This window comes from Brienomyrus brachyistius, chromosome 17 (genome assembly GCF_023856365.1).
Source record: "Brienomyrus brachyistius isolate T26 chromosome 17, BBRACH_0.4, whole genome shotgun sequence".
Taxonomy (NCBI): Eukaryota; Metazoa; Chordata; class Actinopteri; order Osteoglossiformes; family Mormyridae; genus Brienomyrus; species Brienomyrus brachyistius.
Window position 1 is genome coordinate 15428608 of NC_064549.1, and position 26543 is coordinate 15455150.

Sequence of the window (26543 nt, forward strand, 5' to 3'; positions counted from 1 at the left end):
TGGTAACAGTCTGGATAGAGCATTTGAGTTACTGTATGGTAGCAGCGAGGGTTATGTGCAAAAATGCTGTGGTAGAAAAGAGTAAAGAGTTGAAAGGCAATAAATAATAAATAGTATATACAGATGTGTGTGTGTGTGTGTGTGTGTGGAGGGGGGATTTTGTTCAGTTCCGGTTGAGGAGTCTGATGGCCTGAGGGAGGAAACCGTTCCCCATTCTGGCAGTAGAGGCCCGTATGCTACGGAACCTTTTGCCAGACGGGAGGAGGGAGAAGAGTGTGTGAGGGGTGTGTGGGGTTATCCACAATGCTAATGGCTTTGCGGATGCTGCGTGTGGTGTAGATGTCTGTAACAGAGGGGAGAGAGACCCCAATGAGGTAACAAAAAGGTAACAGCACTGTAAGTTAACCTTCTAATTAATCACGTATATTTTAATAGACCAAATATATGTGATTGACTAGAAGGTTAACTTACAGTGTCGCTGCCTATTAAGGCAATATATATATATTGCCATTATATATAGCTGTAAAGTCTCGCTATAAACCGTCTGTTGTGTGCGGGTCTGGAAACGGGCTGTCTGCCATGAAGCGTAAGTCCGATCGTGCAGCCAGCACTCATCAGGCACCTACATCCCCCGCTGTCACACAGACCCAGGCGTCCTCGTTTACGCTTTCCCGTTCCTATTTCCGCTGTATTCATGCAAGTGACCCCGGTTTGCGGGACTGACAAGGCAGACCGCGTCTATTTACGTCTTTGGAGATAAACACGTGATTAACACCAAGACACAAACACGTTTCGTTAACCACTTATACAATTTATTCAAATAATTACACAATAAGTAACAACTAAGTAACAACCAAAACGGTGACAGGTCACTCAGAGCAAGGTGAATTCACTCTTATCCATGGTATTAAAGAAATGTACACAATGTAATTTACAGTATAGTTATTAAAGAAACCACCAAATAAATATAAACCTCTGCAAGTCACAAATAAAACAGCAACAACAAAACAAATACAACCTTTTCTTAAGTGCTGATGTCCAATATTACCATACATATCATACACATATTTATGGAAACATCAGCATGGCAGAAAAGAGACAGGGGTTTGGCCCTTGACTCACATGGCAAAGGAACGTGCCCATTGGATATAATGCTTCCTGATATTCTGGCCTGATCACTCCTGATTCTGCAGGCCCGACCCGTCAAGCAGGGCCTGTGTATTGATCATGGCCAGCTCTTCATCGCTCACCCACTCACCCTCCACTGGCTTAGCTATGAGGCAGGCAGGCGGTGTCTGCTGCTGCCTGCTCACCGGAGCAGGCGTCTCTGACCGTCGTGGTGGGTGGAAGGTCTTGCTTACAGCGGGCGACATGCTGGTCTTCAGCAGCTGGAGGGGTGGAGGAGAAGGAATGTGGGATAAGTAGTCTAATCCACGCTTCCTCTTTAAGCTCTTGGGGTCCCTGTCCACTAAGGAGCTGCCCTCTGGGGGGGTCTTCCTGTTCACGGGTGTGACAGACCCAACCGTCTGTGCTGATTTCTGAGGGGTCGGCCCAGTCTCCTGTAAGACACGCATAACAAAACGCACTGAACACTTGGAAAAGAAGCACGTCACATGGAGGGGCTTCATTTAAAGCAATAAAACTACCAGTCAAAATGGAGAGGATGGATTGAAAGGGGAACCCGTTATCAGGAACTGCTTAGAAATCCTTACACTATTCATGCCTTGTCGTCGTGTGTTCCAGGTCGGTGTTTTGGGAGCGGGAATCCGACCATTAGGGGGCGGCAAATATGATGCATTTGAATGGATCAGGCTGAAGAGTTTCTCCTCTGCAAGCTTAAAGAATTGCTCACAGCCCTGTCACAAAAGAAGTAAAAAAGGATAAATATTCCTGGCTTGGCTTAGCTTACAGAGAAAACAAGAAAATGGGACCCCTTAGGGTGTCACAAAAGTACGGCGCAGAAGTGAACCCCTCCTGGTCTGAGAAGTATCACAGCTATTTAATCCATTATCTTCAGTGACACAGGCAGGGATGGTTAATTTGATTACATATTTAACTTTCATGATCCATTCATTAGCATGCATGACACCCTGTATGCACGCTGGCTACATAGGAACAGGACCTAGGACCTCTCTTCAATAGCGTGTGTGGGACGTGTTTGGTCTGTACCTGGACAGCATTCCTCAAACGCTCACTGGCCTCCTGCAGTTGTGGCTCTTTAGGTTTAGCTGAGACAAGGGCCAGATCGCCAGCGTAGAGGATGGGCACGGGCGCCTGGCAGCGTGGCTGCAGGTTGCTCAGGGCCAGCAGGGCCTGGGATTGCACCAGTTCTTCCAGGGCCAGTTGCAGCAGGCTGCAAGAGACCCGGACAGCTACAAGGTGCAGCTGCTCGTCAGCCAGGTAAATCACAGGGGAGATACCTGCACACAGGGGATCCGTCTCGGCTCAGTCCGGTGGTTTAATTCATAACATGAAAAGAGTATGTAACAGTGTATGTCTGACGTCCTGTTACCTGGCTGTGTGGTGATCGCAAAGTCAGCTTCTAGGCTGTCATTTAACTTTAAATGCATTAGTTAACTATTTCAACCCATGAAACAGAGCAGTATTTAATGTCCCTTGAATGCCTCGAATTTTATCAGCTGTTATAACTGCTAGAGATGGTTACTTTGATGAATCAAAGATAAGACATTTTCTTGCTAATAAAGGTACTCACATGGTGAACATACTGTAAATATATTATAGCAAAGAAGCAAAGAAGACTGAGCATATTTTTAGTAAATAAGCGAGTAGCATGCAAATGTAGAAAATCTCACTGTGTGAAAAAACTTCTGACTAGAATATACCTCACTGATGCCAAGGAAATCCTTTATACATTAAACAGCGAGTACTGTAATCTCTCCAATTTGTTCCAAGACCCCCAGCAGATGCCTGAAAACATGGATAATACTAAACCCTGTATGTTTTTCCCTACATATGCATACCTATGATAAAATCAGGCAGCAATAACTAATAATAATTAAATGTGGTCACAACTGCACCACACCTGACAGTGTGAGTGTTGCCCAGTGCGAATGTACGTTACTATCCCAACTGCCGGCAGCAATCAACTAAGAGAATGCTGATAAAAAAGTTAAAAAAAAAAAACAAACTATGACTTAAAGATGATATAATTTACTATACAATATACTATGCATATGAGAATTTTTGCATATAAAATAAAGGGCCAGCTTAAGCCCAAATCGACTTACAACCAGTCAGTCAAAACCGATCGTGGACACAAGTCGATGACGAGCTGTATTACACCATGACAGTCGATCTGATAACCGAGACGGCAACTACGCGGCTAACAGGCAGGTAGCATGAAGGGATGATTCACATATCGGGCGAGACGGTGTGACGTCTCATCATGCTGCTCAGAACGGCATGCAATTTAAAACAATCATTGTTTATTTCTGGAATTTTCCATTAACATTTCTGAACCGAGGTTGACGTCACGTAACGTAAATCTTAGATAAGTGAGCCCACTGTACATAACATATACACTTAGAGCAGAAAACACAGAAGTATATACACTAAAAACAGATGACGGCACACAAACAGAATACTGTGCAGAGAATAAATATAGAAATAGAGATAAATTGATGAGTGGTGTATGTGCAGCTAATGCAGTGCCAGTCTGTCCTGGCATGAGTTATGGTTGTGGGAGAGGACTGGCACGTCAGCAAGAGGCTTTATAGTGCCCGGTGCCAGCGGGAAGGGAGGATCTCCAGTAGCGTTTCTTAGCACACTGTGGCAGAATACACTGGGGCTAAAGCTGCTCTGTGGGGGGGCCTCCATGAAAATGCTAACCTTTACCAGTGTGGTGTAAGCAAACAGCAATATTATTCAAGTGCAGCTTGGGTCAGTCGTTTCACAGTCTCCACCCACTATCCACAGAACGACTGCAAGCGGCCGTGGGACTTACCGTGTTCGTCAGCGATGGAGATGACGTAGCCAACTACATCTACCTCCCCGTACAGAGGGCGGAACCCAGGGGTCATGAGTGTCCCAAAGCTAACCGATGCTCTGGGCTGGAAGAGTTCAGTTAGCCTTTCTGGGGATGCCTGCAAGATTAGATACATCTACAGTTTAGAAGCAACGTATGTTTGACAAACTGGGGTGATAATTGCTAGAATGAAAGATTTTACACAACATGCAATTCACAAGATAAAAGAATTATCTTCTGCCAGCAACACAAAATCCTGCTCATACACATTTTATTTTTTCCCTGTTCCATTTGGCTGCAAGAACTTAATGTAGTAGAAAGAAGATGGGTGCCACTTCGCGCGATACCTGAACGGGCTGGAAGCGTGTTCTCTTGGTGGCAGTTAGCTGAAGCTTTGTGCTGCTACTGAACTTCCTGCCCTCCGACGTGGCTAGCTGGTACACCTTGTACCTACTCCCCTCCTTCAGTAAGGTCTGCAGCTCTGAGGACGGTCGCCAGATATTCAACAAGCACCCTGCAAAAAGTCGCTACTGGTTATGTGGCGGCCGCTTGCAGGGTAGGTTGTCACGGTGATGGCAGGGATCAGAGTTGTGCAGCTGAACTTCCTGTTGGCTCAATTACTCTGCTGTACACCTTCGCAGTGCTAATATACACATAAAACTTACAGTTCAATTACAGAGCAGCTGACATTTCTCTGACAACTTTCAATGAATATGAACACACTGACTGCATGTTTGGTGAACACAATGCCATGTTTAAAATCATTTAAACGACTTGACATTTTGATGTCAATAATTAACTTCTGCAATGTAAATGTGGTTGGTAACTTATTACCCAGTACTCTCCCTATTAGCGCACTTGCCCTTATGGATGAATTATGACACAGACAATATTACTGCTCCACATTCTGTAATCAAAAACAGGACCATGGCAGGAGGTAGTAACATGCATGCTCACCACTGCCATCTGGTGTCTCCCTGCAGTCAGCCACACGCAGCCTCCATACTGGCGTGACCTCCCTGTCACTGAAGCTCCCCTGTCCCTTCTGGGTCTCCTCCAGGGCCTGGCGGAAGCGCTCCTGCAACTCGTCCCGTTTCTTCTGCTCCAGGCACTGCCTGTAGCTGCTCAGGATCTCCAGCTGCTTCTCACTCAGCAAAGCCTGATGCACAGAAACGCTAAGGTGAACATTTCCCTTTCCAGTAAAATAAAAAGAAAAGCCTCAGGGGAATGACAGGACGGCAAGCTTCCTTCACCTCTACACCAGTAGGATCATTGTCTACAACTTCGTGCAAATCCTCTCCATCCTGCAGAGCTTCGATTTCCTGGCGACTCAACCTCTTCCCTTTGCTTTTGCATTTGTTCCTCACTGTAATATGAATGCTGATTACTTTTAGCATTGGCATAATCGCCTCCAATGAAATTCAGTAGTTCAGTTCTTATTTTTCAGGAAAAATAATTGAGGTACTTGCCTGCCTGGTCCTTCTCAAACTGGGCCTGAATCTTTGCGAAGAGACTCTCCATGGTTTTCTGCTTGCTGGCACTGTGTCTCTGAACTTCTCTTTCTTCCGCGCGTCCACTGCGGAACACATAGGCTCCATCCGCTTTCTTTTCCATCCACTGGGTGAAAACATGAACATTCTTTAGATGCATCTCTCAAAATAAGAAGTATCTGTAATCTTAAATCGGCCGTAACGCACCTGGGTTGGGTAACTCCTAAGCACAATTATTTCAACACAGCCCACTGGGCCCCCATTGCTATACAGAGAAGACAGGCGAAGCTTCAGTGGTCGAGGGTCATGGTGGTAGCCCAGCTTGGTGTCCCATCTTGCTACTCTGGTGCTGTTGGCTGAAATCTGAAACCATGACATTTAACAGGGGGTATAGTGATTAAAGTACTGCATTACGAGCCAGCACTTTCCTACCTTAAACCCCTGGCAAAGTCCTGAGTTTTTGTTATTTTAAGCAAAGATGGCTACATCTATCCATCTACATTCTATAACTGCTTATCCAGCAGGGGGTGCCTGTCCATTAAGCATGAGCCAGGGAGGACAACCTGTATGACAAGTCCATCAGAGGGCTTTGACTTATACACAGACATGAGTGAAACACACAATCACACCACAGGCAATTTAGAAACACCTTAGCGCATGTTTGTGGGTGACCTAAAGGACACCTGCAGGAACATGAATGCAATACGGTTTAATGAGAAATGTATGGTGCAATGCTGTATTCTTTCAGTGAATTCTTACCTTAAGCATAAGGTTTGATGGCGCCTCCAAAGGGGTACAAGCATCTTGGGATCCAACCAATTCAGCTCCATGGGTCACGACTTTCACACCTACTGTGAGGCGACCTTTCTGCACCATTGCTGTTAGTGGGATGTCCAGCACTGCCTTGATGCAGTACCACCCATCTGTGACCCAAATGAGCCCAGTGGTCGAATCCACTTTGGAGTCTGCACCCTGGGTGGTCTTTCTCTCGGTCCGGTCTGAACCGGTTGAAACAATGCCGCAGATGCAGAGCACCATGGTCTTTGCAGGAGTGTCGTCCCTCTCCATAATCTTTCTCAAAGCTGACCGCCGACTCTGATCAATCTCAAGGTCATACCTGAAGAAAATCCAAAATTTTAAAAAATAAGAACAACATGCTCTATGCCCGAATCAGCAATCAGTTGTATTAAAAAATGTACACATACTGTACAGTACTGTGCAAAAGTGTTAGGTAGTCAAAGAACATTGTTTAATGATGAAAAGTGTATGTTTACAGTTGCTTTTTTTTTTTAAAAAAAAGACTAACGTTCTAAATGGTCTCAGATTATCAGTGCTGAATACAAACAAATGTAGTACTTTGAGATAAATATTTTTTAGTCATTCACTCAGTCATTAGCATATCGCAAATTATTCAGCTAAGTGAGTTAAGTGAGCTGGTGGTGGAATTTAACAAACACATGGAATGGCTGGGGTGTCCCTGAGGAGAGGTTTGGGAACTGAAGCGGTGTTTATCTAGCCATCCAACTTTTTGCAGAACAGAAAAAATTCTTCTCTTTTTTTACTGTTACTCTTCAATTGCATATATGATCAGATGTTGTTGCACTGTACTGTATATTAAAACACACACAGATGTATATGTACAGTACCTGTACTTCAGCTGCAGCAGGACCTGCTGTGGGGTGAGGCACAGGCTGCCCATCACTCTGGGGAAGGACCTTTCCATACAAGCCAGTTTCCAAACCACCCACCTATAGTGATTGTATACCCAGCTTTCACTTATTAGTTTGGGGTCCACACCAGGGGTGTCACACAGGGCCCTAAGGTGACACACATGCATTCAAAGAAAGGCAATTAACAGATAAACAATTAATTCATTTCATGCCTTGAATGACTGCACTTTAAATATCAGAATTCCACACCATTACAGTGCATTACACAGGCACTACCCAGTCTTCCACTGCTGAATTACACACCTGTAAAACTCCTCTTTCCCCACAGTGCCCCTATTATCAGGTATGAGCCAACCACCATCGGCCAGCTGAACACCCCCCTCTTCAATCAGCGTTTCCTGGCTGAAGTAGTCCACATAGCGGAAACGGAACGACTCAGCGCTTTCGCTGCTGATCTGGGAAACTCCCTGGGGGACACCATACTTATACAGCTGAAAGAAAGAACAAAAAATAAAAACGGATTTAAAAAAATAAATCATCTCGCATCTAAGAGAGCATACATAAATCACAGTTAAGGATAAAAGAATGATTACATTATGTGCAGTATTTAAAAAAAAAACTGGTCATAGGTAGTTTGGGAAACTAATATCTTGACTTACATAAGAGATAAGACACTCGCACTGCCATTATTTAGGGTAATGCAGAAAGGGGGGGTGATTCCAGCCAGCATGGCGTGGCCTACTGTACCTCCTCTTGGGTATGCCTGACTGGACAGCTTCCTCCAAATGCACCTCTTAAGGACAACCTCATCTTCCCGGACGTCTTTGCCAGGAGGAGACTTCCTGGCTGGGGTCTAATGGTCTGCCGCTTCTTCTTCATGATTCTCATGTCCTGAAGGTCTCGGGTATGTTGCAGGCTCTCAAGACCCTGCAACCCTGCATCTACTGACAACCATGATTCCTAAGTCAGGCTAATCCAACACATACTGTAATTCTGAGACACTTTTAAACCAATTTTGCTTTAATTGTGTGCTCTGTTCCCTCATGACTATACTTTAAAGTAAAATTAAAAAGATTACCCGAAACTTGAGCCGTGTTTCCATATGGTGAGGTGGGACATGCACTTGGGATCCCTTGTTCCAATCCTCTTTCTTCACATTTTGCAACAGTGTCATTGTTGGTATTAGCCTTGCGGCCACAAACACTGTCTGAACGGGTTTTTGTTAGGGGTATTGGCTCTGATCTCCGCTTGGCAGGAGGAATATATTTGCTTGGTTCTGCAACAGATCCAGGGGATTTCCTACCATTCTGGACCTGAGTTACGCTCTCTTGCAGACTGCCGTTCATCCTGAGCTTTCCGTTTTTGAAAGGGGGTATGAAGACACTTAGGTGCCTACTTGGACCCTGAGACACAGCACCTTTTGTCTCGGGGGGCTTCCGAAAAGGGGGCACAAATGCAGCATCCCTGGGATTCCCACTACTGCTGTTCAGGAGAGACGAGTCCTTCCTCGGCCTTTGTTCCAGCAACGTTTTATCACTGAGGAACATAAATTGAGTGTTATTAAAATTCAGACTTTCAAATTCACATTGTGTTCTCCCTTCAGTTTCATTTGAGGGCTTACCCAAAGGGTCGGGTCACATTAGGCTGGAGGGGCATGCTGTACCTGAAGGTTCTTCGGTCTTTTAGTGTACCTGGAACAAAGAAAGGGAAGGTTAACATAGGAACCTTTTGCAAATCTAATTGCTCATTGATATAATTAATGTCTTATCACCATCTGGGCTGCTTTTTAGGGGAACCAGAAAAGAGCATGTTCCATCAATTGAAGTTCTGTCAAATTCTTCCAAAAGCTGCCTTTTCAGAGGGGGCTGACCTGTTGATTTAAAAAAAAAAAAAAAACAAACAAACCAGTAATGCATTATTACACAGGGTGCCGATTTCAGGTATAATTTTTGTTTTTATGAATGGTCCTTAAAATTCAAAGAGGTACCAGGTTTTACCACTTTAACGGGATGAGATGCGATTATACTGAAGGCAGATAATGTATTTTATATAAAGCTAAAGTTCACCTTCCAAAGCAGAGTCCATTGCTCGAAGCCTTTTTCCATTTCTCAGCTTCTGTTCCTCAGAGTGATGCCCGTCATTAAACTTGGAAGCAGTTCTTGGTCCACAAGACGATTCCTTAGAAACCTTCTCAGAAATTCTCCTATTCTCAGCCTCATCCTGAAGAAGTGCCTTTGTGCAAGTCATAGCCTCCTGCTCAAAGTACTGCTGCTGAGTTTCTGTGCAATATCCAAGGCCCAGGGACTGCAGGTTAAGTGGGGAGAAATCGTCTACAGTTGTTCCTGAAGAGGGCAAGCAATTCTGATGAATTTTTGGTGTTCCTGTTTGTTCTGTACCAAGCACTTCAAGGGGAATGTCTTTGCTTAGTTCAATTTCATCATGCTTCTCTGGCACAGCTGTTGAACAATTATATGATACTGGAGAGACTGAAGTAATCGTTCTGTCACCACAAGGCACATCGTTTGAATACTGAGCACAAATAGAGCTTTTTTCGTTTACTGTTACTCCATTCTTCTTTGCACTTACTACTACTAAACCATCATCACAGTTTGTTAAACTAGACTGCTGTGTTCCTGAATCACTGTAGGAGGCTCCAACATTAACATTTTTCTTTGCCTGATTTCCTGAACATAGGCTGGTTTCTTGACAGGTGCTAAAAATCCCGTCATCTACTGTTTTTGTTGAAAGAGACGCTCGTATATTGCTGTCCGTGGTCTGCTTTGCTGACAAACTCTCTATTAAACTCTCTGTTTCACAACATTTCTCTTGCTCCATTTTTTCATCACACTGATCAAGAAGAGTCTTTGCTCTCATAAGGCTTTCTTCAGACACAGATACCTTCTTCCCACTAGCAGTGCTGAACCCACAATTACTTTTCCCTGAATCAGAAGGATAAATACCAAATTCATTTCTCTTGCTCTCCTCTACGGCCTCAGCTCCAGATTCCCACAATGAAACACTTTCCATCTCAGAAAACAAAACTTTTGCCTCCTGAAGGGATTTTGTAGAAACAGACACACTTTTACCACTAGCTGTACTGAAACCACAGCTACGTTTAAGTGGAATGTTTGGGCTTGAAACTCCCTTATGTTGTGTTGCAACATGTTCTTTGGGATTAAGACATTCTTCATCAGATTCAAGAAAGGTCTTGGCTTTCAGCAGAGCAGTTTCAGAGACACACACCCTTTTCCCACTTGCAGTGCTAAACCCACAGTGGCTTGTCTCTGGAGCAGGATATGATATTACACTTACTCTCTGCATTTCTATACCTGCTTCATTGACCATTGAGCTGTTCTTGTCCTTGAGATAAGCTTTTTCCTCTGGACTTTGGGGTGACATAGGCACTTCCTTGGCACTCAGAGACTCCTTTCTTCTTTTGAATGTATTCATTTTTTTAGGACTTGTTTCACATTGGACAGCGCCTGTTGCTACACACACCGGAGAATCGATACAATCTTTGAATATAGCTTTTGCTTGCTGAAGCGCCGCATCTGTAATGGAGACCATTTTACCACTTGCTGTCGTAAAACCTCTACCTTTTCCCTGAAGATCACAAGACAAAATCAGCCTACAACCTGCCACAGAATTTTCATGTTGTGGAGTTTTTAGGAAAGGGCATTTAAATTTAGTATCGACATTCTGATGTACCTTTGGAAAATGTATATCTTCAACATACTTTAACTCATCATCTAGAAGGTTGCTTTTTGCAATGTTTTCACAATTAGATTGTGCTTTTATGCTGGTCTGGCAGGCATCTACTGCAGCTAATTTATCAGCAATGTTGTTTATTATCACATTTGTTTTTTTGGAAACATACGCTAGACCATGATCGATGTTTATAGCATCTTTCGAACTGCTGCTCATTTTCCCTTCCAGCTCATTTAATCCAACTTGCAGTTTGTCAGTAACGTTAAGAGTGAAGTCACCGCAGTGTGAGTCTTGGATTTTTATCGGAGTATTTTTCCATTCTGGATTTTCAATAGACAGTTGATGTCCTACTTCATTTGTATTTGCCTTTACTTCTTCTAAGTCGGCAAATATTGCTGTTGCTCTGCTAAGAGCTCTCTCAGACACACTCACAGCATTTCCTCCAGCTGTTTTGAAGCCCACAAAATGTGGAGTGATGCCAGTAACATTTCTAGTTTCTTTCATTTCATTAAAGTCAATCCCAATACATTTAGCTGTCTCCACCGCGGATGAGGCCAAGTCTTTTTTTGAAAATTCCTTCATTTTTTCTTTGCATGGCTCATGCTGTTCATAAGAGCAATAATACACCTTTCGTAGAGTGTCTTGCTTTGCACTTTTCACAATGTCAGTTTGCAACGCACGTGGCTTCTCTGCTGATAAACCTAAATTCTCACCAGAATTTAAGGCTGAAGTACAGAAAACATCTAGACCATCAAATACACCTGAAGGCTTTTTCAGACGTTCCATTGGAACAGTAATTTTCACACCCTGAGCTGAGTAAAAACCACCACAGTTTCTGGAGTTGGCTAAGACACCTGGGACCAATAATCTATCTATATCCTTAGGGTGCAAAGATTTCTCTGTGCCTTTGTCAATTGTGTTATTTAAACCACTGCTTGAAATTGCCTCAGCTTCATCTGTAGCACTGACTTTTTGCCCATTGTGCTTTAGGTCAGAATTTTCTGTGGGTTCATCCAGCACTGTTACTTCAGTTATAGCCGATTGCCGTCTTGTCACTTGTCCAAGGGAGGTGAAACTATCATTGAAATCTATTCCTGTCAAAAAATCAGGATCTACTTCTTCATCACTGGGACTGCCAGGGAGAGCCACACCTGTCTTGCTAGAGTCCTTCTTTATTTGCTTAAACTGTGTGAACTCAAATTGACTGTCTGCCTCTTCCAGAAGGCTGCAGAGCTCGCTAACATCTGCCTTCTGCGAGGCAGTCAGAAAACAGTGAGCTTCCAAGGAAACCTGTGCAGAGGAATGAACAGGAGACAAGACTGCAGCCACTGGTGCTGCAGAGGGTTTAGGTTTGCAGCCTTCCTCTTCTGTCATTCCTTGTCCTTTTGTTGAACATTTCTCTGGATGTTTCCCATAATCTGTCTCATCAAGCAACTCCCTGGCTTTCTTGAGATTTGTAGAGGACACGTGAATTGCACTGTTAGAGGCAGTTTTGAAACCGGTAATTTTGGGTATTGAAGACTGCCTACTGGAATTAGTGTGGACATTAATGGCTCTTTGAGCATTAGATCTATACAGCTGCCCCACTTCTACCTTAACATTCCCAGGATATATAGTGATATCCTGCAGGCTCTGGCAGTTGCTTTCAATGCTAGATTCTTTGACTCGCATCGTGCTTTGAGACATCAAATTTACTAACATTTTTTTCTGAGCAGTGGTTTTTCCTGTGAGGTTGCAATCTGCTGCTTCGTTGAGTAAAGCTTTTGCTCTCTGTACTGCTTCAAATGGCAAAGCAATGATCTTCTCACTAGCAGTTCTGAAACCAACCTCCAGTCTTCCTTTTCCAGGGCTGATAATATCATCTAATAACCTAGGAACATGGGAAACATCAGACAGAGTGGTATGGTAGCTGCTGTCTTGCCTTTGACTACTCAGTTCATTTACTGCGTTAGATACGCAGTCACTATAGTCCATTATCTGTTTTGTGGCCAATACTGGTTCATTGGGGACTGTGCAAAACTGACTAAGGCCACTCTTAGCAGAGGCATTCAGCTGGTCAGCTGTCAACTCAATTGTTCCGTTTGGCTCTGGTTCATTTGATGTTTCCGGTAGATATCTGTCTATCTGTCCCTGAGTGGGAAAGGAAGAGGTGTCCATGCAGCCATTCTGGGCATCTGTTTGTAAAGCCGTCTCACTACTGCAGTCTCTGTCATGGTGGACATCCCTCTTAAGCTCCTCTGTAAAAGCAGCGCATGCCTGGTGATCATTCTCCTGGCATGAAACTTTAAGCACAGCATTTTCTGCTGCTGTACCGTCATGTTTTTCAAACACACGGTGTTTTAAATCCAACATGTCCCTGGCACCAGCGCATTCTGCTCCATCACTGCATGATACAACACAATGATATTTCCTCTGAACTTCTGAACTTTCTGAAAAAGAGAAAATAAAAAAATAAGAACTCCAGCTACTGTTAAAAATGACCAATGAAGTTATTGATCTAAATAGCAATACAAAAGCAAATTTAGAAGAGTCTTACCTGAAAGTGTAGGCAATTTACAATCAGACTGCTCATAGGTTTTTGAGCTTTGGACTATATGACTGGATGGGCTAGGAGTTAGCAGAGAATACACAAACTTCCTGGAAGGTTTCTGAATAGGCATCGCAGGAGAACAACTTTTCAATGAGTCCTCAGCCAGAGACTCAGCTTCTTTCAGTCCCTCTACGTTGTGTTGAGATGGTTTCTCTATTGCCACGTCTCTTGTGAAATCTCCAGTTGGGTTACAGCTCATGTTAACGTTAGGCAGCTGAACACTGGGTAGGAGCTCATCTGTGGTCAAATGTCCCATTCTCCCCCTCTCTGCTCCCCTAGTCTCTGTTTTAGAAGGACTTGGACACTGTTCTCTGTCATTTCCTTGACTTTTTACAATACTTTTCCACTGAGAATCACACTGTACTGGAGAATAACTCTCCATTGCATCACTACATGCTGGAGGTCCTTTAGGTAAAATGCTACCAACAAACTGCTTTACTGATATGTCTGTGTGAACATTAGTGTCCTCTTTTGGCAAAGGCTGCGAAATTGAATCAGGCAAAGTCATTGGAGTCCATGGGACAGAACAATCCACCATCAGCTGGGATTCATCTCCCGGTTTTTTGATAGGCTGCATGCGAAGCTCCGGCGTGGTGTCTGTGGAGGCCGCATTCAAGACACTAGTTGCTAATCCTTTCCGTACTGAATTACCCTCTTTCCTCGTCACTCCCTCCCCAGGTTTCACTTTCCTCAATGAACTGCTGCAACTGTTACTGAAAAAAAATGAGATAATGTCCTCATTTCCATCCAGGACATGTGCTACTGTGCTGCGAACCTCCCTGTCCTGAATTGCGTCTGGCAATTTCTGCTTCACAGTAACATCTGGCGGGAATGCTCCAACGCCATCCTTCTTATCCAAACAGGCAACGTCTTCTGTTGGTAAAATGTTGAAATACTGTCATGAGACTTTATTTAAATGACCAAAAATGCAGATAGCATCCGAAATGACGAACACAATGAAATTCAGACATAACGTACATGTTATTTATGATAACATGCAGGCTCAGTACTGAACACAGTGGGTTCACACCCCCAGGGTGTAGAATGACTTTGCATTTGCATAGCTCGCATACTATCCCCACTTTGGTTTCCTCCCTTGGTTGAAAAATATAATGTTTAGGTGAACTGATGCCTCTAAATTGCCCAGTGTGTGACTGTGTGCTCTGGGAAAGACTCAAGGCCCACCAAGACCTTGTACTGAATAAACAGGCATAAAAGCATAATGAATGGATAAGGCATTTACATAATTTGCATAATGCTATACCTATTGTAAGGGTATAAAAGAAAGTAAACTGCAGCAACTCACCAGACAGCAGCAATTGTTTGGTTTTGTCTAGTGAGTTTGGGATCCCAGAAGCTTCAGAAAGAGAAGGGAAGAGCTTCCGTACAAACTGTAAAAGAGCAGAAACCGAACCAAGTAATCAGCCTTTTCCTACTGTAGCAACACCTAACAAAAAAGTATTCCTCAATTAAAAAAACCAGATGCAGCAGTTGGATTTACTTACAAACTCTCGCTTGTCTCCAGTGCAGGTTTCGGGGCACGCACTACTGTCGGGTTTAGCTTAAAAAAAATGTTAAATAAAAATAAACTGAATTACTGAAGACACAAATCTATCAAAATACCATTTAAAAGGCAGGCGCTCTAGGCATTATGATTTCCTTACTCAGAATGACCGTGGGAGACATAACTGGTGTGTTGAGAGAACTGGTCCAGGATAGATCAGGATCAATCTGTGCTCCCAAGCTTTCAGAAATGCGTTTGACCGATTTAGGCTGAAAATAAGACAAGACGTGACAGTAACAGGACGTTAATTTTGATAAAATGCATAAAAAATATATATAATTAATATTCTGAACATACCACTGAGCTCCCTGGTGTGTCCAAGAACTCTTCTGGGGGTGGAGGGTTATAAAAAAACAAAAAAAGAGAAAAACTTTTGATGAACGTCCAGCAGTTTCAGCAAATAATAATAATGATGAACTACGGAAGGGTCATTCCCTTTTAAATTCAGTAAATTTCCAAAAAAGTTTTTGCTTCACCATTTACTAATGTAATGTGAATTTAATCATGTAATGTAACTTGGACAAAACCTCCTGAGCTCAGAAATGTTTGTAAGTACATCTTTTTTCATCCCCTTTGACATTGGCATTTTTTCTACACTACATTTGAGACTCAAAAAAGGCATCTGGAGAAAGAGATACAATATGATTGGGAAGAAAAAACAGAAAGCAATACCTGCTTTCAAACAAAAAGTGTGTTGTTATTCAAATGGGGTATAGGAGTTAAGAGGCTCTGAGCGAAAAAAAATTAAATAAATAAAATTCACAACCTACACAATAATCTCATTTCCATTCCCCCACCTTACATACTTTAGGCTACAATTCATGCCATTTTCATGAAAGAAGCAGATAAAAAGAGGTTAAGATTAGGGAGTAGATTCAGCAATTCTTTTTGTAAGTTCAGAGCCTTGTAAGACCAACACATTTTGAACTTTTCAATAAGCTATAGCAGAGTCATGTGGCTGTAATAGTAAAGATTACAGCTCAAAAGAAAAATGGTGATGCAAAGGCCCTTAACTGAATTAAAAGGAATTAAAATGTACACACTGTGAAACAAAATTTTGCCAAATTGGCCATCAATTTGCAGTCTTACCAAGAAAACCTTTTGATGGTTGACTTCTATGTTGATTTCTGACATCACTCCTAAAAAACAATATTCTTATACGTAACTGTCACGTTCGCTGCAAGCGGGTAAACTCATGGACAGGTAGGCAGGCAGGGATCATGCAAACAGCCAGAATACGGGGCAGAACTAGGGGTTTATTAAGGGCAAGGGCAGGACGGAACACAGGCATCAACGAACATCAATGACAGACACTGAACTCTGGTAAGACATGGACTCAAACAGACAGGACTGATTGAAAATAATCGGACACGATCAGGGAAGCACACGTGGATAATCAGGGGGGCGTGGCACGCACGAGGAGCGGACGAGCCGGGCATGACAATAACAAACATATTCATTTATTTATCTTAATAAGATTCTCATTATTACAGAACCTAATTAACTTGAATCTTTAGAAAAGTATTTCACTATTTAGGGACATGGCAAGGGCATTAATATACAAGATGAGTGTGTAAAATACTCTTCATTATTGCTTATCTTACATATTTTTTTAACAGACATATATGTAACATGTAAATGAAATAAATAAAATACTACACTCAACTGGATTATCAACACTCTGTAATCTTATGGTTATTATCCACCTAGACCTAATTTAACTAGCATAGTAAAAAAAATCTAATAAAATAACTTTTACCGCAGGTGTGACCACTTGAACATGACTGGCCCAAAAAAAAGTCATGTGACAGGCACAGTTGGAAGACAATAAAATAGATTTGGTGTGTAAAATTTACAGTTCGTCATAACTTTAAACAGAATTATTTTATGGTTTACATGTGTTATAGTGCTAATTGCGAATTTAAAAATGAGTTTTGCAAAATCAGTAACATAGTTGCACATGAAGGTAGTGGATATCATGGTTCCGTCTTCCAGAACCATGAAAGGAGATCGTGAACGCTTGGTTTCACTTGCCATTTCAGAACTGTTACACCAGTATATATGACAGTATTAAAGTGTTACCCATGAATGAGTTTGCCAGCCAAATGAATACCCCTTTACATCCATGCAGTTACAGACAAGTATAAATACCTGGCATTTGTAGATCCAAATAAACAAGGACTGGTATCCACCCAATATAGATTTTCTGGTCCTCCATCTGCACCTATAAAATTATTAGTAAAATCTGTGTGAGTTTCATGTAGATGTACAGAACAACATAGCATGACGGTAAACAGACCCATCAACAGCGCATCTAATCTCACCCTTTTCACTACAGTGTAGGGCTTCATCTTGGGTTATCGGTTTGGGTGACATTCGTTCTTGACCCCTAAAGATCTTGGGTGTGGAGAACATCTGGCTGCATGCAGATGGTTTCTCCAGTGGTGCCTCTTTTTCACTTGGGGACCTGGGATTCCTAGGTTTTTGACCAGAGTACCCATCTCCAACTCTGGTGGAGGCTTTCACAGTCAACACCTCAAACCAGTCTGGACAAAGTGCCCCCAATTCTTCACACAGAAGACATCAGTTAAAAAAATGACAACTTAATCAGGACATTGTTAGGCTTAGAAATATTGGTAGAAATACTGACATAATGACCTCATTTACTTGTTCAATATTAACTGCATAAGTAAGTGTCCAAATCTAGGTTTCACTCGAGTGACTATATAAACACAAAAGCAAAGCTCACCTTCTCTAGCGTGGTGATTTAACACTTCTAACATCTTACACATATATTCATCATAGACAGCAGCATGGCGTATTTTAGCGATTAATCTGGAATAAAAAAAACTCAGTGAGGACAATTTGATGACATTAAATAACGTTTCAGGTGGTCACGGTTTCTGGATATAGGAATTGAGATGGATGCCTGCTATGTGTTCAGCCTGGGTAGCTAGTAAGTGCGATTAAAAAGTGCAGATAAACAGCTAACAAGATGGATAGGAATCTCGTTCAACTACCATTCTGTGAAAGTGAAGTAATTAACGACACTAAATCAATAAAAAAAACTAGCGAATAATCAAGGACAAGCTAAGTATTATGCTAACAAGTTACGATCGCAATAGCAACACAAGTGCAAAGGTAGTCCCCCGACCTTCGACAAAGAGCAATGACATCACTTTTTAGCATAAAAAACTCACAATTACCTCTTACACGGTATCACACAAACCGAGTCCTTATAGTAGTGTCCTATCCCTATAAATATATATTTGAAGTGCACAAAAAAACTGCAATCCGACTAAACTTCAGACAAATCTGACTGTCTACTCCAAGTTCGTGGCTCGCGCCAGTAGCTATCACGTGTCTGACATGTAGGGCAGGTTTCAGCCAATCAGAAATTGGTTTAGTTACTGTGGGCGGGATCGAGGTAGACCTACGAGTGAATGTTGGGAAATAAGAGTAGGGCGAGCGGCAAACAGAAAGCATTTTCTTTCCTTTAATCTAAGACTTTATCCGTATTAATCAAATACATTATATGTTGAGAAACAATTATACCTCCCTGTTATCCGTACTAAACTTCTGATAACCGTTCAATTCTATCTCCGTTAGGAGTGCGGCATCTTACCGAATGATTGTTGCGGCAGTACAGACTTCTAGCAGAAAGAATGACGATGAAAAAGAAGGCAAAATTCATATTTCATGCACCTTGAAACAGTGGAAGGGTGTGGAATATACATTCCTTTATATGCATGCATGTTTATGTTTGGAAACATTTGTATCTCTAAGCACGTAGGTTTATAACACATATATTTAGACTTAAATTGTTCTGATCATAAACTCACATCATTACATTGTTGAGAATTTATGGTTTATTATAAATTTTATATAATTAAAATATTTAAAGATAGGTTTAAATGTATAGGAACAAATTTAGTGTTCTCTCTGAGCTTAAACAGGTTTACTTTGGATAATGCAGTTCACATCCGTGATCAAAAGGAGTGTTCATTCATTCATTCATTCATTCATTCATTCATTCACTCATTCATTAATTCATTCACTCATTCATTCATTATGCAGTTGTGTGAGTTCCCTGTGAAGGACTGGGATATCTCTTATATTATAGCCCGTAATCGCCACAAATGGTCATTTATAGATCATGCGAACCAGAGTCAGCCAGTTGATGACTAATGATGTAAAGTGTAGGAGTTACACATTTTAGAAAACGTTTCTTGCGTATGTATAATTTGCCGTTGTAACTTGCGAATGGAAGATGGGTGAGATTATGTAGTTATCTTCACAGTTCTGCCCTGGGCAAGCTTCATCTCCCAGTTTCAGTATGTTTGCGACTCCTCAGAAGATGTAGCTTATAGGACTGACTGACCCTGTATCTTCAAGTGTTAAATTCATACTTTTTGTTTAAATTAAAGAAACAAAGTAGAAATGGACCAGAATAACCTGAAAGTTAAATAATTTAAATGTGAAACTGACTCTCCTGCTACATATTGATATTTATAGACAATCATATTATAATTTTACAGTTTTAAAGCATTTATGATTAAGCTCTTTTTTGCTCTGCAACCATACTATTGTTCCCAAACTTTGTTACACCTTAAAGAGAAGTACATTAAATAGTTATTGTTCAGCATTTTGGATTTTTATTTTGTTACATAAGTTTACAGAACATCAACCAAAATTACTTCACAAAAGCAAAAGTATTTACAAGTTGAGAAACCAACTGTGAAAATTCTTAAGGAAACTTTGTGTTCCTTTCTCCTTTTCCACGTTTTCACGCAGTTTATTTCATCGCAAATTAAAAAATATTTTACCAACAAAGCTCTCTCTGTAGTATATACAAATGTATCTTTCAGTTAAAATAATTTCTTTTGTTTATAAATATTTCTAATACATTTCATAAAACGTAAAATATGCATGCTTGGCAGTTTTAATAGATAGAACATTGTTTCCTTATGTCCTATAAAACTACTAAGTTAAATGCATGTTGTTTTAATATAAATAACTGTAGAAGCTAAGAACTATAGAGAAAAAACACCAGCAAAATGCATATGGAAGATGAATATAGCAAATGATAAGTGACCAACAGAAATATCAAATGACAGCATCTTTGCTGTAGTGTCAAAGTAGTTCAGCATGTATGTTCATAAATGAACGTGCTACAGTGTGCGATGGATGATAATCTGGTTACAGTCTGGTGCACATATAAACACGCTCTCCACCTTCTCCAGGTAATAACAAATGAAATAATATGCCACTTTCTCAGTTCCTTAGAATTTCAAGTAGCCAGAAGCACTATAATTAGAAAAAAAAACATTCTTTGAATGGTATAGTAACATTTTTTCACTCACGTGAAGCATTGCACGTTTTCCCTAAACGTTAAAAATGGCAGACATCTGCAGAAGAATAAGTTAATATAACTTTGGTATATGTCTTTGTTAGGGGTGGTAGTCACTGATCCCAGCAGCTGCCACAGCCACCACGTGACTTTGTGACTTCATGTATACTTATTAGTGCAAAAAAAAGTAAAGATTCAGTCTTTTATGCAAAAGAGTCTTGTATTCCTTTCACTTCCACAGTATTGCTGCACACTGGGCATCCAGGAGCTCCTGCCAACCAAGCAAGGTCAGGAGAACCTACCCCAGAACTTCTCCAGGCTAAAGAAGGTGCAATGACAGCCTAAAATAGGAGGAAGGGCTGAGCTAAATGTGCCCTCTCTCCTATTAGAGACTTGTGCCTGCCACGCTGGAATCTGGGAGGTAGGTACCGACCACTCTGTAGCCCTGGGCCTGATGGATCATGTCCCGTATCTCGCTATTGAGCTCCATCAACTTGACACAGATGTGTGACATGTCTTGGTCAGAGCCCACCAAGGCGAAGGTGCCAGTCTGGCCAAGTGTTTGGTGGCGGAAATAGATATTCAGCAGGGTCTGGACCTCGTCTTCAGAATTGCTGCCAAAGATGTCATTGGGCCAAGTCCTCCTGTAGAAGGATAAGCACCAATCAGATGAGAGAACTATACGAATCCTCCCGATCACAGAACATTGCAATGCCGCTGTGAGATGTTCACCTGCAGTGACGTATGTATTGGATGGTGGCTGCGAGCTGATTGTTTTTCAGGCTTTCCAGGACGGCCTGCACGGCTGCCTCAGAGGAGCTGAAAATGGGGTCCAGTGAGGGGATCTCTTTGGCAACTACTGACGCAGCTGCAGCTCTTAAATTGCTCTTTAAGGCACTCAGCTCCTGGGACATGTTCAGCAGCTACAAGGGGTTATTAAGGAAGTAAGTCAGAAGTAATTACTAAAGCAACATAACAACTACTAATGGATGACAGTGACTGGTCTTTGTACAAAACAATTTTTTAAAATCACATAAAATCACACATCATTTACGCACACATGCACACCAAAGGGCAATTTAGCAAACTGTACATCCAATGAAAATGATTTTGAGAGCTTAACATTCTTAACTAAGTATTAACTAAGTAACTAAGTATTATGTTAATATAATGATAAATGCAAAATATGACCAAAATTTGCTTTTCTTTGGAGGAAAGACTGCGTCAGGATTGTTATACCTCTGGAGCAGAACTGATGGCATAGACCTGACCAATCAGCTTACAATAGGACTGAAAGAGCAGTAGCAACTGGAAGTGGACCTTGTACAGCCTTTGACATAACTCCAATTGCTGAAGAGGAGACACACACAAACATGCGCACATGTTCAGATTAACTGCAAATCTGCTGCAGCAGGACAGTACCATGTATTTATACAGAGCGTCACATCTCAGAATTGAAAGTCTTTAATGCATACAGGTGCAGTGATCCGGCTAAACTCAACTACTATATAGCCCTTAAAGAGTGCCACTGATACGTAAATAGTGTTTACACAGTGATGTTGAGTAGCTGACATAATTATGATACTTCAGAAATGAATTGATTATGTATTTTGCCTTTGTATTCATGAAAAAATAGTTGTTATTTTAACTTACAGCCAGAGACTCCATTTGCTACAGAGCAAGCATGTCACAGGACAAGAGAAACAGAAGTACATACAGAAAAATCAATGAAGAGCATGCATTCTTCTGCCAAAGAAAGTGTCGTTAGCGGTTAGCAAATGTCTTAAGTCTCACATGCAAGGAGCAGGAGAGAGAAATGCAGTTTGAAAAGCTTACAGGGATCTTGGAGGCCTTATTTGAGTTTTTTGGCAGCCCAGGCATAAAAGCAGTTAGGCAGAAGGAAAAGCACAGTGAGTACTCTGCTGGGACTCCCTTTAACATACGTTAGCATATATAAATGACGTAAGTGTTTCTGAACCATTCCTCAACACTTTCAGTGGCAGGCAATCAGTTTTCAATTGGTTTTCCCCTTAGATTTTTTGCTTTGGTCTGGGATTCTGCTGTTCTTCCCAACAGAGTTCAGAGGTTGCATAGCAAAGCAGGGCAGAGTCAGTATGATATGTGGCAACCAGGGGATCGTCCAAACAAGCCAAGATCAAGAGTGGGAGGAAAATGAAAGTATTAAACTCACAGAGCTACCAGAGAGTGTGGTTCATAGAGAAACATGTAAAAGGTCAACTGAAATGGAACCAGAAGTAACCTGCGGTAACTGGAGCCTCTAAAGTAAATGGTTTTGATGTCACTACTAACATAAACGCGAAACACTGAACAAACATTATAATTATTTTTACATAATCAATTAAATCCACATTAAGCAAGCACTTCCTAAACAAAGTTCTAGTGGTTAATCAGTTAATCTCATTAGTATGCAACAGCAGTCCATCTGATATTCTGATTTGTTTACATGGGTGAACATCATCAACACAGGACAGTCTCATCAGGGATTCCTACCTTTTCTTCTGAATCTCTTGGTTGGCAGGTAATAACTCTGTTCCCTGAGGCCTTGGGGAAGCTGGCTTTGCAGTTTCGTAACCACTAAGAATATAAGAACATAAGAAATTTACAAACGAGAGGAGGTCATTCGGACCATCAAGCTCGTTTGGGGAGAACTTAACTGTTAAAATCTTATCTAGCTCTGATTTAAAGAACCCCAAGGTTTTAGCTTGCACTACACTAACAGGTACAATGCAGGTACAGTATTCCACACTTAAATGATGTGTAGAGAAGTGCTTCCTCAAATTCATTTTAAAATGTTCTCCCGCTAATTCCCACCTATGGCCACGAGTTCTAGTATTTAACTAACGACTGAAGTAGCCATTTGGCTGAACAGCATCCAGACCTGTTAGAATCTTATATACCTGGATCATGTCCCCCCCTTAGTCTCCTTTGCACAAGGCTAAACAGATTCAGCTCAGCTAACCTCCCCTCATAAGACACTAAGCAAGAAGGATGAGGAAGAGCTGATAAACACGATGGTTAAGGTGCGACACCCAGTGCTCACCACAGAACACAGAGATCCAGTGAGTGTCACCTGTGTACTCATGAAAGTCAAAAGAACAGAAAAGGTATTTAGTTGCTCACAGATACTGCAGCCTCTTTTCTGTTATTGTAAGTGTCCAGGTACTCCTGAAGCTCCAGGACACTGAACTTCAGCTTCTCCAGTAACCCGTAAGAGATGATCTGGGAAAGATAAGCAGGTATTAAGTTGGTGTGTGTCTGCGTGTGTATGTATGAGAGATAGACAGACATCCATTGCTACTCACAGTGTCTGCATCTACAAAGAGTGTGGGGCACTCAGAACATGTCAGCATTTGGGATGACCTCACAAACTTGGCCCCTATACCCCGTAGGTTGTCGCCAAGGTAACCAGCAGCATCACAGGTTAGTGAGCAGAATTTCTTCTGAATGTTCTGAAATGAGAACAAGCATTTTGTTGCTGCATAGGCAGAGTGAAATGTAGATAAAGGTAGTTGTCGTTTGTTCATGACTTCCACACTGCTTTGATCTATGGAGAGATTAGCCTCAGTATTACTGACAAATGCATGTGTGTCCAGTCTAACAAACATGTCACATATGTGTTTTACTATTCACACAAATATCTTTTAACCGGTGCCTTGTAAATTTGCATTTGAAAATTGCAGAATGATTTGTACAAATACTTGAACATATCCCTGAACAAATGATCTATTTGTACAGATTCCTCATAATTTTCAAGTGTGTATTTTTGTGACAACATTTTTTCAATTGTACAACCAGTTTATGAATGATTAAAAGCACATTTGTGCATCATGTGACACACCTTAACTGAGTGACGTATTTTTGAGACTTTTCTCTGTTTTGAAGAACTGAGGCATGAGCACAAAGTTGCTGATCTATGCCCAGGATACTGCTAGGTGGTGCTAATGTGTCTGAAACCCAGACACAATCCATCCATCCATCCATTTTCCAAACCACTTATCCTACTGAGTCGTGGGGGGTCCGGAGCCTATCCTGAAAGCAATGGGCACGAGGCAGGGAACAACCCAGGATGGGGGGCCAGCCCATCCCCAGACACAATCACATTATCGAATTGTATAATGCTGCAAAGGAATCAACCTCTCAGTTAATTGGAGCACTTTGTTTGATAGCATGAATAATGGCAGCAGAAACCAACATATATGGGTCGGTCACTACCAATACATATTTCCTCATAGTAAATGAAACCTGATATCTCTATATATAGTTGCTAGCCGTAATATCTGCATTCTAGTACATCCTGGCTGAAAAATACTGCCATTCAATGACCAAAAAAATGTTCTAGGCGTAATTAAAGAAAAAAGCGGAAGAGAAACATTAAGGACAAAATATCCGTTATTAAACATCAATTTAATTACCATTGTATCCAATAACCTTCTGCCCACGACGTTAGTGGCCTCAGGCCATAATCTTCTCTCCTGTGTAAGACTTTAGGTTACGGATCGTAAGTTTACACTCTTGAAAAATCTAATCAAAGGGAGTAGCTGAATATTAAGGTCAGGTGTATTCGATTATACTATATAGTATAGATTATTATATATAGTAATGCTGGGCAGTGTTCCCCGTTTTAATTTTCTGATTTGAATTTCAATTTATGCTCATATGGGATTCCAGCAAGGAATGGGAGCAATGAAACAAAACTTAAATGCTTATTATGTTAAAACTATTCAGCTCTGTAATCTGACTGCTGTGGATGGTGATGCTCCGTTGACGGAGGAGCTGAACTGCTTCTTCACCCGCTTTGAAGAAAAAACACCAGATCCGACTACATCACATCCAGCGGTGAACACCAGCCACATCTTCAGGGTGGGGGAGCATGACGTGAGGCACATGCTATGAGCCATAAACCCCAGTAAAGCGGCAGGACCTGACGACGTCACAAGTAGAGTGCTGTGCAGACCAGCTCACAGGGGTTTTCACTAAAATATTGAACCTGTCTTTAACACAGACCATTGTCCCACCTTGACTGAAGGCCTCAACCTTTATCCCTGTGAGACCACAATCAGCAGCCTAAACGAGCCAGTGGCTCTCACTCCAATTGTAATGAAGTGTTTTGAGAAACTGGTCAGAAATCACATCATTTAAGGATTTCCACCCACATTGGACACTCATCAGTTTGCATACAGGAAATGCAGATTGACGGAGGGTACAATAGCCTCAGCCCTCCACATAACCCTGACCCACCTGGAACAGAAGGACAGTTATGCCAGGCTTCTTTTCGTCGACTTTAGCTCGGCATTTAACACGATCATCCCAAATAGTCTGGTAACAAAATTAAACAACCTTGGCTTCTCACACTCCACCTGCCTCTGGATTAAGGACTTTCTCAGCGACCGGCCACAGAGAGTCAAAATGGGGCCTCAGCTCTCCACAGCCTCAACACCGGCTCCCCACAGGGATTTGTGCTGAATCTTCCAGACCATTGACTCAGGAGTGGATCTATAGAGTGCCCGGGGGCCTTGACCTCCCCAAGTAAATATAATAATAACATGGCCACCCTCTTTCCACCCCACATCAAAATAAGTAAAACAAAATGTGCATTCTCTTATTTTCTAAGCAGAACCATAGAATATACACTGTGTGGTGCGAATACCCCCCAAAAACATAACTGGCCCCTGATGGCCACCCCAATCAAACTTTTCTGCTGACACCAACTATAAAGTGTTTGGTGGCAACTTATTTGAAGAATTATCAAAAATCTGACTTTCTGACTAAAATAGCATCTGTTTAGCCCATTGGCATTCTGGGTCAGATTCCGTTTCACTCCATGGGGGTGTGGGGGGGCATTACCTGGAAGAGTGAGGAGAAGATGTGGAAGGTGTAGGCAGCGCAGGAGCCGTCCGTGTCGGACGCCAGCTGGTTTATGTGGCAGCGCCAGGCCTCCTCTGCGTCGTCGCACGCGGCCGGCTGGAACGCGGCCAGAATGGCGGAGAAGAACGGAGACGGCAGCGGAGAGGAGCGCGACTCCAGCAGCTCGTCTTTGTCCTCCTCGGCCAGGCTGCGGCAGGAAGCACACAAGTGCCATGGCTTAGTGGTGGGACAAACCATGTCTGTAGCCCACGGAGGTGAAAACGGTACAACTGACAACATTGATAGCGTCCGTGCTAATTA

The 26543-nt window shown here is 42.0% G+C and overlaps 2 protein-coding genes across 9 annotated transcripts in view; both read right to left on the reverse strand.

Annotated features, from left to right (window-relative positions):
* Nucleotides 1–790: 790 nt before the first annotated feature.
* Nucleotides 791–18421, reverse strand: brca2 (BRCA2 DNA repair associated). Of its 3 annotated transcripts, none has more exons than XM_048980682.1 (27): nucleotides 18214–18421; nucleotides 17757–17842; nucleotides 17332–17574; nucleotides 17159–17231; nucleotides 16097–16146; nucleotides 15305–15333; nucleotides 15108–15216; nucleotides 14949–15004; nucleotides 14750–14834; nucleotides 13390–14316; nucleotides 9212–13282; nucleotides 8917–9015; nucleotides 8767–8836; nucleotides 8224–8681; nucleotides 7893–8089; nucleotides 7449–7636; nucleotides 7122–7292; nucleotides 6235–6592; nucleotides 5683–5838; nucleotides 5455–5602; nucleotides 5239–5351; nucleotides 4943–5144; nucleotides 4333–4499; nucleotides 3965–4103; nucleotides 2170–2420; nucleotides 1713–1856; nucleotides 791–1559 (listed from the first exon to the last, which is right to left on the reverse strand). In XM_048980682.1, the coding sequence occupies exons 2-27, from the start codon at nucleotides 17797–17799 to the stop codon at nucleotides 1176–1178; spliced, it is 8931 nt and encodes a 2976-aa protein (XP_048836639.1). In that variant the 5' UTR covers nucleotides 17800–17842; nucleotides 18214–18421; the 3' UTR covers nucleotides 791–1175. The 3 variants fall into 3 exon arrangements, with proteins under 3 accessions (XP_048836639.1, XP_048836638.1, XP_048836637.1); XM_048980681.1 differs by having other exon boundaries at nucleotides 7893–8086; nucleotides 15305–15336; XM_048980680.1 differs by having other exon boundaries at nucleotides 15305–15336.
* Nucleotides 18422–19639: 1218 nt separating this feature from the next.
* frya (furry homolog a (Drosophila)) overlaps nucleotides 19640–26543 on the reverse strand; it is a 73599-nt gene continuing 66695 nt past the window's right edge. For 5 of the 6 annotated variants that reach the window (XM_048980676.1, XM_048980677.1, XM_048980674.1 and 2 more), the window contains 8 exons: nucleotides 26223–26430; nucleotides 23681–23827; nucleotides 23499–23597; nucleotides 22869–22952; nucleotides 22011–22028; nucleotides 21597–21707; nucleotides 21090–21280; nucleotides 19640–21001 (listed from right to left, as the gene is read on the reverse strand). In XM_048980676.1, the coding sequence (XP_048836633.1) occupies nucleotides 20743–21001; nucleotides 21090–21280; nucleotides 21597–21707; nucleotides 22011–22028; nucleotides 22869–22952; nucleotides 23499–23597; nucleotides 23681–23827; nucleotides 26223–26430 (1117 nt within the window). In that variant the 3' untranslated portion in view covers nucleotides 19640–20742. The remainder of the gene's footprint in view (nucleotides 21002–21089; nucleotides 21281–21596; nucleotides 21708–22010; nucleotides 22029–22868; nucleotides 22953–23498; nucleotides 23598–23680; nucleotides 23828–26222; nucleotides 26431–26543) is intronic. The other variant, XM_048980673.1, reaches the window with a different exon arrangement.

Coding starts and splice junctions, on each gene's coding strand:
- brca2 (XM_048980680.1), bottom strand. CDS start 17,799: ATGTGTAAGATGTTAGAAGTGTTAAATCACCACGCTAGAGAAG. Junction 8,682..8,766: donor AATGTGACCCGACCCTTTGG/GTAAGCCCTCAA, acceptor TATGTTCCTCAG/TGATAAAACGTTGCTGGAAC. Junction 1,857..2,169: donor GTTTGAGGAATGCTGTCCAG/GTACAGACCAAA, acceptor CTTTTGTGACAG/GGCTGTGAGCAATTCTTTAA.